The sequence below is a fragment of the Aegilops tauschii genome, chromosome 4 (genome assembly GCF_002575655.3).
Source record: "Aegilops tauschii subsp. strangulata cultivar AL8/78 chromosome 4, Aet v6.0, whole genome shotgun sequence".
Taxonomy (NCBI): Eukaryota; Viridiplantae; Streptophyta; class Magnoliopsida; order Poales; family Poaceae; genus Aegilops; species Aegilops tauschii.
Genome location: NC_053038.3, coordinates 93,728,986 through 93,742,088, shown reverse-complemented (window position 1 = coordinate 93,742,088; position 13,103 = coordinate 93,728,986). Strand labels below are relative to the sequence as shown.

Below are 13,103 nucleotides of genomic sequence, written 5' to 3'. Positions count from 1 at the left end.
ATCAGAATAAGACATTGGTGGTAAGCAGTATGATGATCACCGCCCACAACTCTTTGTATTCTACTCGTGCATATCATCTACACATAGACCTGTCTCAGATGCCACTGTTGGGGAACGTAGCATGCAATTTCCAAAAAAAAATCTACGCTCACGCAAGATCTATCTATGAGATGCATAGCAACGAGAGGGCTGGAGTGTGTCCACGTACCCTCGTAGACCTAAAGCGGAAGCGTTTAACAACGCAGTTGATGTAGTCGAACTTCTTCTCGTTCCAACCGATCAAGCACCGAACGTACGACAACTCCGAGTTCAGGACACGTTCAGCTCGATGACGTCCCTCGAACTCTTGATCCAGCAAAGTGTTGAGGGAGAGTTTCGTCAGCATGACGGCGTGGTGACGGTGATGGTGAAGTGATCCGCGCAGGGCTTCGTCTAAGCACTATGACAATATGGCCGGAGGCGTAAACTGTGGAGGGGGGCGCCGCACACAGCTAGGAATCAAGGTTGTGTGTTCTAGCGGTGCCCCCCCCCACATATATATAGGTGGGAGAGGGAGGGGAGCAGCAAGGAGTGCCCCAAGTAGGAGGGATCCTACTTGGGCGCCTCCTCCAAGTCGGCGTCCCTCCTTCCATATCCATCGAAGGGGGAAGGAAAGAGAGGGGGGAGGCCGAATCCTCCCCTTTCCTTCTCCCTTTCCTCCTTTCCTATTCCTCCCATTTCGGCCTATAGGGGGCGCACCAGCCCCTTAGGGGCTGGTATGTCCCTCTCTTGGGCCATTAGGCTGGTTTGCCGGGAGTTGCCCGGAACCCCTTCCGGTGACCCGATACGTACCCGGTACCCCCGGAACACTTCCGGTGTCCGAATACTATCGTCCTATATATGAATCTTTACCTCTCAACCATTTCGAGACTCCTCGCCATGTCCGATCTCATCCGGGACTCCGAACAACATTCGGTCACCAAATCACATAACTCATATAATACAAAATCGTCATCAAACGTTAAGCGTGCGGACCCTACAGGTTTGAGAACTATGTAGACATGACCAAGACACCTCTCCGGTCAATAACCAACAGCGGAACCTGGATGCTCATATTGGTTCCTACATATTCTACGAAGATCTTTATTGGTCGTACCGTAATGACAACATACGTTATTCCCTTTGTCATCAGTATGTTACTTGCCCGAGATTCGATCGTCGGTATCTTCATACCTAGTTCAATCTCGTTACCGGCAAATCTCTTTACTCGTTCCATAATGCATCATCATGCAACTAACTCATTAGTCACATTTATTGCAAGGCTTATCATGATGTGCATTACCGAGAGGGCCCAGAGATACCTCTCTGATACTCGGAGTGACAAATCCTAATCTCGATCTATGCCAACCCAATAAATACCTTCGGAGATACCTGTAGAGCATCTTTATAATCACCCAGTTACGTTGTGACGTTTGATAGCACACAAGGTATTCCTCCGGTATCTGGGAGTTGCATAATCTCATAGTCGAAGGAATATGTATTTGACATGAAGAAAGCAATAGCAATAAAACTTAACGATCATTATGCTAAGTTAACGGATGGGTCTTGTCCATCACATCATTCTCCTAATGATGTGATCCCGTTCATCAAATTACAACTCATGTCTATGGCTAGGAAACTTAACCATCTTTGATTAACGAGCTAGTCTAGTAGAGGCTTACTAGGGACACTGTGTTTTGTCTATGTATCCACACATGTATCAAGTTTCCGGTTAATACAATCCTTGCATGAATAATAAACATTTATCATGATATAAGGAAATATAAATAACAACTTTATTATTGCCTCTACGGCATATTTCCTTCAGTTATTCCGTTCTTTATGAACTTACTCTAGATGCATGTTGGATAGCAGATGATGTGTGGAGTAATAGTAGTAGATGCGGGCAGGAGTCGGTCTACTTGTCTCGGACATGATGCCTATATACATGATCATTGCCTTGAACATCGTCATAACCATGCGCTTTTCTATCAATTCCCCAACAGTAATTTGTTTACCCATCGTATGCTTTTTGTTCAAGAGAGAAGCCTCTAGTGAAAACTATGGCCCCCGAATCTACCTTTACCATATATTAAAATCCAAAAATACCTTGCTGCAATTTATTTAACGTTCTTTTTGTGTTTTTTGTTTATCTATCTACCATCCAAATTTGACCGTTGCAATTAACCGCCGAGGGGATTGACAACCCCCTTGTTTGCGTTGGGTGCAAGTATTTGTTCTTTGGTGTGTAGGTGTTGTTCACGACGTTTCGCGTGGTTCTCCTACTGAATTGATAATCTTGGTTCTTAACTGAGAGGAATACTTATCTCTATTGTACTGCATCATCCTCTCCTCTTCGAGGAAATCCCAGTGCAGCTCACAAGTAGCAGGAGCGCCTGTATTTTTTTAGAGAAGGCCATCATGGCTAGCTTTATTGAATCACAAAAACGTTTACATCGTCTATGAGCTGGCCGACAAAAAGTCAAGAGGCTCGTCCAACCAAGTAATAGTAGACTTATTATAAAAAGTATAGTTAGCTAGCACATAAGCCGCTTGATTACATGAACGAAAACAATGCTTAAACATGACCTTCCCAATTGCACTACCTATGTCCACACATTCTGCAAATTGTGCTGCATCTTCATTCCAGAATCTTGTATGACCAGAACAAAAATTAATTACTTGAAGTGAATCTAACTCCGCTTCAATCCGATTGAAACCAAGAGAGTTGACAAATGCCAAGCCATCTCTCGTAGCCGTCGCTTCCATGGTAGCTGCACCGGCTGGAACTGGAATGATCTTACATTGTGCGGTGATAAACTGACCCCTATCATCTTTGAGGACAACATCTATCGCACCACTTCCTTAATCTCCAAAGAAAGCAACTTCAACGTTTAATTTTGTAAATCTTGGGTCTGGCTTGCACCATTTTGTTTGAGGCATATCATGCGGTCTTGTTGTAGCGGCCTGGAAGTTTCTTGCTATAGAAAGAACTGAGATCGGCCATCTCCATGAAGGTGGCATCGGTTCATTATGTGTCACTTGCCTCCCAATCCACCAAAGATATTAGCCTCCCACTATAAGAGCTTCTTTAAAATTTATACTTGGTGTATAAGCAAATGGTTGTCCCGTAGTGAAAGTAAATGCTCAAAAATAACCGAACCGGATCTATCCACTGACAGTGAGTGGTCAATGATGTCCATCATACCCAGTCTGGTCCACAAGTTCCTCGGATGCACGCACTGGAACAAGAGGTGCCAGATGTCGTGCCTTGGTGGCAGATTGGACAGGCGTCATTTGAGCCAACATGCATATTAGTTAGGATGGCTCTTAGCAGGATGATCCCTCGTAACACTCTCCGACAGAAAATCTGAACTTTACGTGGAACTGGTAATTTCCAAAGAGAGAGCGCCTGCGTTGGTTTGGACAAGCTCGTGCGCGTCCACATGAGTACGGTAGGTTCGACTAGGTCAGTTCGATTCAGCTGGAGTGGATCGGTTCGCTACAGTATAAAAACAAAACCCAAGGAAAAAAAGAACCGCGGAAGTGGAATGTGTAGCCAGCATCAAAACCAGGGGAAAACTAAAATGTGGTAAAAAGTGACAAAGTTGCCTAAATTGAATATAAATTGAGAATTTTCATTAAACTAGATGACACCTCGCACGTTGTTGCGGGAATATTTTACAACATATTTCAATGCAATTCATTGTATGAAACATGAATATTTGAAGTAATAATATAAAAGGCTAAAACGAAAAATACATATAATTTATTGTATTTGATTAGTATATAGTTGTTAAATATTTTTTAAACATATATACCATAATAGAATGAAAATTCTCATGTATGTTTGCATATTGACATGGGTATTTTTCCATGCATGTCATGATGAAGTGGCATGCTTGCATGTTGAGAGACTATGGTAGTGGGGGTGGCCGGGTGGGCCTTTTCTCATGCATGTTGTGCGATGATGTGGCATGCTTGCGTTTGAGAGAAATAGTTAGTGGGGGCTAGCTATTTAGATATAGAAGATAGAAAATGTGGTAATATATGTCACAAACGTACAACTTGTGGGTAAATTTTGAAATTCACTCTTAAGTTATTCATATTTATATGGTGCGCCCTCTGTATGTAAAATGTTATATTGAGCCTTGCCAAAAACGTTACAATTAGTAAAATTATGCCTGAAGTAGCATTTATGTACTTGATTAGTATGACTATGTTGCCTAAAAATTATGTCCTGCTTATGTCTAATTTATCCACCCGGAATATTTTCTCTAATTTCACTCATGTGTTGGACTGGAATGAACCGAACCAGTAACAAAGTGATCTATTCGTCTATGGGGCGTGCTAGGCGGATCCGTCGAGTCGCGAGCTGTCCTGACGTTATCCAACGACACCCTTCACCATCGCAACAAAGGTGATGTTACGAAGAACTTTGCAACATAGGTGATGTTGCAAAAGCATTTCCAACGGATGTGATGTTGCGGAGAACTTTGCAACATAGATGATGCTGCAAAAACATTTGCAACGAAGGTGATGTTGCAAAAACGTCGCCCGTTCAGCACCACTTTGCAATATAGCTGATATTGCAAAAATCATTCTTTACAATAGAGGCGAAGTCACCGCCATTGAGCATAGTTGTCATTCGCTGCCGCTGTTGCAAAAGCTCATCTACATTGCCGCCGACGAGCACCACCTTAGGTTGTCTCTGCTACTGCAAAAGCCACATCAAGACCCTTGCAGCAAATAAGGACTTGCACATCCAAGCCCGGACACCATGGCCATGGACATGGACAAGCTCAAGGTCGGGTCGTCCCCTTCTTGCTTCACTCCGCACCATGCGTGTGCGTCCCAGCCACGTCTGCACACTCCTTGATTATGTCAATGCGTTCGGCTGGCCATGGCCGCTGCGGTGCGTGCCAGTGCAGCATGGCTAGTTTGTTTATGTAGGACCGCACTGCTTCTCCATTAAGAGAAGAGGAGGAGGAGACGGGTGCCCGGGGTCACAACGGCGGTGCGAGCACGTGGCGGCGTTCATGATCCAGCTCGTCTTGGGCGAACAGGCGACGCCTCGGGGTCTGCAGCAGGCCACTTGTTGTGGTTAAATTGGATTATAATGGAGGCCAAGTTGCAAAGCCGTGAAGATGGTTGCGAACCGTTCGATCAAAAACAGATCTGACCGCCACGGAGGCGGTCGACGACGCGCGCAACTTCATCCATCATCTGAACACTACCGTTCCTAGGGAAAGAAAAAAAACTCCCCACAAAATAAAAAACAAACAAAAAAAGCCCTAAAAACGAAAAAAAATGCAATGACAAACAATTAACCAACGCCTCTGCTTTCTTTAGCAAACTGTGCAAAGCTAAAAGAAGATGGAGAGGGAGACTCTTTCAAAACATGCATCCCTCAACTTCGGGCCACCCCTGACACCTCCTCCATTCCCTATCCTCTCTCTTCTCCCTCTCTCTCCGCCATTGCTCGCCCCACGAGCCATTGCACGCCCAAACTATCGAGGCGTTTTGCGCGCGCAGGGGCATCCGCCATTGCTCGGACCTCGGCTTCCGTTGCTGTTAGCCGCGAGAAATGGAGAGGATACCGATACCAATCGCGATGCTGCCGCAGAAGTCGAGCAGCTTCTCTCAGGCCACCATCCGCGAGGAGAAGCTCGGCCGCAACCTCTCCCTCGGCGCCATCAAGCTAAACGAGCACATCGAGCGCGCCAAGAAGGATGCCGCCGAAGCCGCCGGCGATAAGAAGGCGGCGGCGGGTGGCGGAGAGGGTGGCCCCGCGGACGGCTCCGGGGTCGGCGAGACGCCCGAGCCGCCGCCGCATGAGGAGCCGGACCTCGCCGAGCTCTCGGCGGAGGTCGACGCCTTCCTCGCAAGCCGGGACGGGGACGCCCCGCTGAGCATCTCGGAGGTGACGCTCGACAGGTTCGCCTCCGCCGTGGAGGTGGAGATAGCGCAGTCGGAGGGAGAGGAGGGTAAGTGGGCGCTGGGGGAGGGCGGCGAGCAGCCGCTTCTCCTCGCCGCGATCAAGCGCATCGTCACGCTCGCATCCGCGCTCACGGCCACCGGTGGCGGCAATGGCACGGAGGGGGCCGTCAAGTACACCATCGGCGTGCACCGCGTCACCGGCGTGCTCCACCGCTCCATGACGTTCCTCGAGGACGAGCTCCACGCGCTGCTCGAGGACCCCTGCCTCGCCAAAACGCACAAGGCCAGCGAGTCCGGCAGCGCTACCGCCAAGTCCATGAAGCGCCCGCCGTCGTTCGGGCAAGGTGGCGACCCAGATCGGTCCGTCGTTCCTCCCACTGAGGGCGGCAGTGCAGGCGACGACGCCTCCCAGTCCCAGCCGTTCCCCGCGGAGACCGTGGACCATCTCCGCGCCATGGCCGAGGTCATGATCACCGCGGGCTACGAGACGGAGTGCACACAGGTGTTCCTCGTGGCACGCAGGAACGCGCTGGACGCCACGATGCAAAGCCTCGGGTACGAGAAGGCGAGCATTGACGATGTGGTGAGGATGGCATGGGAGGGGCTCGAGTCGGAGATCGGGACGTGGATTAAGGCGTACCGGCACATCCTCAACGCCGGCCTCTCCGCCGAGCACGACCTCTGCGTCCGTGTCTTCGTTGGCCGCAACGCCGGCCTTGGCCGCGATATCTTCGCGGACCTGGCCCGCTGCGCCATGCTCCAGATGTTCAATTTCACGGAGGCCGTGGCTATGACCAAGCGCGCCGCCGAGAAGCTCTTCAAGGTGCTCGACATGTACGAGGCTATCCGCGATGGAGCCCCCGTCGTCGACGGCTTCATCTCCACGAACAAAGCCGAAGGCGGCGAGAACAGCAGCGGCGCCGAAGCACTGGCCGACCTCAAGTCCGAGCTCGCGTCTGTGCGGTCCCGCCTAGGCGAGTCGGCCGCCGCCATCTTCTGCGACCTTGAGAGCTCCATCCGTGCGGACGCCGGGAAACAGCCGGTCCCCGGCGGAGCGGTGCACCCGCTGACACGCTACCTGATGAACTACCTCAAGTATGCGTGCGAATACAAGAACACGCTGGAGCAGGTGTTCCGGGAGTTCCACCGGCCGGACGCCGACGACTCCCCCGGGCACGAAGGCGAGAGCAACCCGTTCGCGGCGCAGCTGATGGAGGTGATGGAGCTCCTCCACGGGAGCCTGGAGGCCAAGTCGAAGCTGTACAAGGACCTGGCGCTGAGCAGCATCTTCCTGATGAACAACGGGCGGTACATGCTGCAGAAGATCCGGGGCTCGCCGGAGATCAACGCGGTGGTCGGCGAGGCGTGGGCGAGGAAGCGGTCGACGGACCTCCGGCAGTACCACAAGAACTACCAGCGCGAGACGTGGGGCCGCGTGCTGAACGTGCTCCGCGACGACGGCGGGATCACGGTGAAGGGGCACGTGCAGAAGCCGGTGCTCAAGGAGCGGTTCAAGCAGTTCAACGCCGCCATGGACGAGATCCAGCGGACGCAGGGCGCATGGGTGGTGAGCGACGAGCAGCTGCAGTCGGAGCTCCGGGTATCCATCACCGCCGTCGTGGTGCCGGCGTACCGGTCCTTCCTCGGCCGCTTCGCGCAGCACTTCACCGCGGGGAGGCAGACGGAGAAGTACATCAAGTTGAGCGCGGACGACCTCGAGGGCATCATCGAGGAGCTCTTTGAGGGCAGCGCCGGGTCCATGTCAAGGAGAAGAAATTAACCGACGAACCGAATCCATTCATCGGGCAGCGGCCGCCCTCCGTTCTCGATTCCGGCGACAAAATGTACCTCCACTGCTCTTCTTACGATTTTGCTCTGCTTTTTTTCACCGCGTCGAGTGATCAATCCTCGCCTCGGTCGCGGCGGACAGATAGATGTGTGTGTGCGTGTGTATCCGTTGATCGATCCGAGCGTTCATGCGTGTTAATTAATTACCTGTTTATATATAGTAACTCTCTTGATTCTTGATTCTTCTGTGTCTAATCGCATTTTCTATACGCGACGTTGCATGCATGTCTCAGGAATCCTGCAGTTCCTGAGAATAATAATAGCGGGATCTTGATCCCATCATGGAGGGCTGGCGCGCAGAGCACACTGACTGCTGCATATGGAGCTCACGTTGTTCTGTACTGCATGATTCGTTTGACTTCCTCTTTTCTATAATTCATTTTCATGGCATGAGAAGCGGCATGGGACACCAAATATACAATTCAGCCAAATAATCCTAGCTACGTGCATCTCACGATGGAGATGTTCCTTTCTATCTATCTAATATACATATAAAAAGCATAATAACAAATACAGCCATTACTGATGTCCCGACTTCATAAATAAAGCCAACAAGCACGCATAAGTTTACAACATCCCACAAACGCCCAGAAAAAGAGGATACAAAGTAAAGTAATGAAGACTGCCACCGCAGCAATAAGTTTCAATACTTGGCATGCACCCCAGGAAACAACCAGCAAAAGGAAAACAGAATGAGACGAAGGCAGCCACTGAGGAGAGCCACAATCCTCCCTAAGACGTAGGCGCATGATCTTGACGAGATAGCGAAGATGTTGTGGTACGCACACGCAAGATAAATGCATCGGTGCATCAGTAGGCTCCTTGTCGCACTCCTTAATCTATGATCTCCCAAACCACCAAGGTTCTTAGCCCTGCACGAAATCTTCCATTTAACAAATCGGTATTTCTTCTTGTTCTCCGTCGAATTCCAATGGAAACCACTACGATTCTTGTCATACCCAGCGTGGGCTCCCACAGGAAGACGATAGAAGCCCATCAAGAACATAGGTAGAAAGGATAGACATGCATTCATGAGCCAGACCCTGCCAGCCGTCGAATTATAACGCCCACACCTAGGTGTGACCCGATTGCCAACTTGAAGGACCGAAGGAGCAGCGTATTTCATACAAATTTTTTAAGGAGAATTTGGGATCCCAAGGTGCACAAAAGGGAACGAAGCAAGTTTGCGATTAAAAAGATTCACCACACGACGCTCCTTCAGCGCAGAGTTGTTTGAAGTATACCCTAGAGGCAATAATATTGTATTATTATATTTCCGTATTCATAATTTAGAGTTTATATTCTATACTATAACTGTTATGATCCTGAAATATGCGACGCAGTGGAAAACTCATATGCAAGTGTAGAACGATAATGGTAAAATAAGATTCCTAGTCCCGCCTCTAAGACTAGCTCAAGTGTTGTTGATGATCATGTTTTTCGGATGTTGAGATATCGTTAAGTGTAATGATAGTCTCCAAACAACATCAAGAGTATGTCCTTAGAAGAATAATCATATTGAACCGATCCAAACTTGTTTGTTATACTTTGAGATAATATCGTCATGAGTCAATTGTTATAACACGAAGTGTTAATTTGTGATTTTAGTTCCTTCGACCATTAGAGTATCATAGTCACTTATTGCCGTAAGATGAGCTTTTGGGTTGCTCAAACATCAATAGTAACTTGGTGATCATAACGACAACTTATAGGTTCATCGGAAAGTTTGACAAGGGACACGGTAGCTCGAGAGTGGAATTTGCTCCTCCGACGATGGAAAGATATTATTAGGGCCGTCTCGGTGTGACGACATCCATCATTGTCTGGCCAGACACAGGTGACTTCGTCACGGGGATACCAGAACATGACAACGAGAAACAAGAACAAAATTGACAACGAGGAGACCAGTATAGTGAGCATGTGTACGACTCAAAAGGATACCGATATATCTCACCTCGGGTTTTCTGAAGTATCACGAAGCAAAGTGAATATCACATGGTAACCAAAGGTTCACTCGAATGTCATTCATGTAATCATAGGGATCGGTATGGATGTCCACGGTTCCGCTATCGGTCATTGCACGAAGAAGTTTCATTCATGTCTATGGTTTACCGAACCTACAGGGTCACAAGCTTAAGGAGTCATGATATGCTGAGTGTTTGTAGGACAAGAGTATCAAGGATTTATTTGTGGAATTGTTTCATTAATATTTGAAATAGTTTCGAGAGGAACCGAAAGCATTTCGGGGCCACCGAAAGGGTTTCGGAGTTTATCGGGCAATACCGGGTATTACCGATAAATAATATATAGGTGGAAAATATTTTCAGAGATGTTATAGTATATATAATAAGCTCTAATAATTGTTAGAGGGATTTTATATTTAATTTAATATCAATGGGCCTTAAAAGGCCAAGTGGTGGAAGGAATCTTGGGCCATCAGGGCTCAATAGGGAAGGCTCCCCACTTTTCCAAGTGGGGAGGCCGAATTGGAGTGGGGGTGAGTCCTACTCCTCCCCCTTGGCCGGCGCACCAAGGAGGGGTTTTCCCTCCTTGGTGGCAGCCCCTCCTCTCCGCTCTAACCTATATATACATGAGGTGTTGGCCCTTTTAGGTATACAAGTTTTAGGTGCCTCCTCTAGCCCAATACTACTAGTTCTAATTGAGATAATTGGAGCTAGTTCTAGTTCCTCTAATCCTCGTAATTAGTAGCCCCGAGTGTCTCTAATATTCTCCTCTAATTGTCCAGTGGCGATTAGTTATGTACGACGAAGCGCTGCCGGATTGTGAAGACCGTACGCTTGCAAACTGTAGAGAGGTGATGCTTTCGGTCTTTGGTTTGAGGGATCATTCGGGGGCGGTTCGAGGAATCGTTCATCGATGGTTTGAGGGACTCCAAGCACGGTCTGCACCGACTCGTCTATTTCCGTTACAAACTCGGAGTTGGTAACGATCATGACCCAATCCCCTAATGCACCTTCATATTATTCCTGGGTGTTTGTAGATCTTTTTTTTTCTACTACGTTTACCAACAAGAGCAACCAGTGAGAATAACTTCACTTTTGGAAAATTTGATCGTAAGCCCAGAGAGAAGTTCAGAACAGAGCAGCAGGAACTTATGATTTGTAATACCCAAGTCATTATTCTCCACAAGAATGATCGTATCGTCAGCATACTACAGGTGGGAAATCCTAGCAGGGATAAGATGGGAGATAAAATGAGTAATATGACTAGCAGTAGGTGCATGCTCCGGAATACAAGAGAAAGCGTCTTCCACAAAATTGAAAAGGATAGGCGAGATAGGGTCGCCCTGCTTGAGTCCCCTACTATTCTAAAAGAAGGGACCCACCACTCCATTGAGAGAAACTACAATATGGCTCCCACTCACCAGCAGCATAATACGATGCATGTACACCCCATCAAAACCTTTAGTTAGAAGGACGTCCCAAAGAAAGGCCCAACTAATAGAATCATACACCTTTTCAAAATGTAATTTTAACACAATAGCCTTAGTACCTCTAGACCTTAAGTCATGGACAAACTAGTGCAGATAGAGAATTCCATCCAAAATGAAATGCCTCTTGATAAACGCCGACTGGTGTGGCCCAATAACCCTATGGTCCACAGGGAAGAGCCTCGAGGAAAAACCATTGGTCAGTTATACGTCTCCAACGTATCTATAATTTTTTTATTGTTCCATGCTGTTATATTATCATTCTTGTATGTTTTATAATCATTTTATAGCAACTTTATATCATTTTTTGGGACTAATCTATTGACGTAGTGCCCAGTGTCAGTTGCTGTTCTTTGCTTGTTTTTTACTTCGCGAAATATCAGTACCAAACGGAGTCCAAATGCCACGAAACTTTTTGGAGATTTTTTTGGACCAGAAGACAACTTAAGAGCCAAGGAAGCACCTGGGAAGGTCCGTGGGGACCACAACCCAATAGGGCGCGCCAGAGGCCCTTGATACGTCCCCATCGTATCTACTTTTCAAACTCTTTTGCCCTTGTTTTGGGCTCTAAATTGCAAGATTAGAATGGAACTAACCTAGACTGACGTTGTTTTCAGCAGAATTTCCATGGTGTTATTTTTGTGCAGAAACAAAAGTTCTCGGATTGACCAGAAAATTTACGGAGAATATTTTTGGAATATATAAAAAATATTGGCGAAAGAATCAACCAGAGGGGACTACCCAGAGGCCACAAGCCCTTGGGGCGCGCCCACCCCCTGGGAGCGCCCTGCAGGCTTGTGGCCCCCCTGGAGCCCCTCCGACCTCAACTCCAACTCCAACTCCATATAACCCTATTCGGGGAGAAAAAATTCAGGGAGAAGGATTCGTCGCGTTTTACGATACGGAGCCGCCGCCACTTCCTGTTCTTCATAGGGAGGGCAGATCTGGAGTCCGCTCGGGGCTCCGGAGAGGGGGATTCATCGCCATCATCATCACCAACCTTCCTCCATCACCAATTTCATGATGCTCACCTCCGTGCGTGAGTAATTCCATCTTAGGCGTGCTGGACGGTGATGGGTTGGATGGGATTTATCATGTAATCGAGTTAGTTTTGTTAGGGTTTGATACCTAGTATCCACTATGTTCTAAGATTGATGTTGCTATGACTTTGCTATGCTTAATGCTTGTCATTAGGGCCCGAGTGCCATGATTTCAGATCTGAACCTATTATGTTTTCATGAATATATTTGTGTTCTTGATCCTATCTTGCAAGTTGTAGACACCTATTATGAGTTATGATCCGCATACCCCAAGGTGACAATAATTGGGATTCTTTCCGGTGATTACCGTAGTTTGAGGAGTTCATGTATTCACTAAGTGCTAATGCTTTGGTCCGGTTCTCTATTAAAAGGAGGCCTTAATATCCTTTAGTTTCCATTAGGACCCCGCTTCCACGGGAGGGTAGGACAAAAGATGTCATGCAAGTTCTTTTCCATAAGCACGTATGGCTATATTCGGAATACATGCCTACATTATATTAATGATTGGAGCTAGTTCTGTGCCACCCTAGGTTATAAGTTATAAGTGTTGCATGATGAATGCTATCCAACATAATTATCCATCACTGATCTGTTGCCTACGAGCTTTTCACATATTGATCTTTGCTAAGTTACTTTTCCGTTGCCACTGTTACAATCACTACAAAACTGCTACTCTTACTTTTGCCACCGTTATCGTCACTTCCATAATACTTTGCTACTAAAAAATTTCCTGCAGATATTAAGTCTTTCAGGTGTAGTTGAATTGACAACTCAGCTGCTAATACTTGAGAATATTCTTTGGCTCC

At 47.6% G+C, this 13,103-nt stretch overlaps 1 protein-coding gene across 1 annotated transcript; it reads left to right on the top strand.

Moving 5' to 3' along the window:
• Nucleotides 1-4,963: 4,963 nt before the first annotated feature.
• LOC109781904 (exocyst complex component EXO70C2-like) lies at nucleotides 4,964-7,988 on the top strand. Its single transcript, XM_020340493.4, has one exon. The coding sequence runs from the start codon at nucleotides 5,606-5,608 to the stop codon at nucleotides 7,736-7,738; it is 2,133 nt and encodes a 710-aa protein (XP_020196082.1). The 5' UTR covers nucleotides 4,964-5,605; the 3' UTR covers nucleotides 7,739-7,988.
• The last annotated feature ends 5,115 nt before the right edge of the window (nucleotides 7,989-13,103 follow it).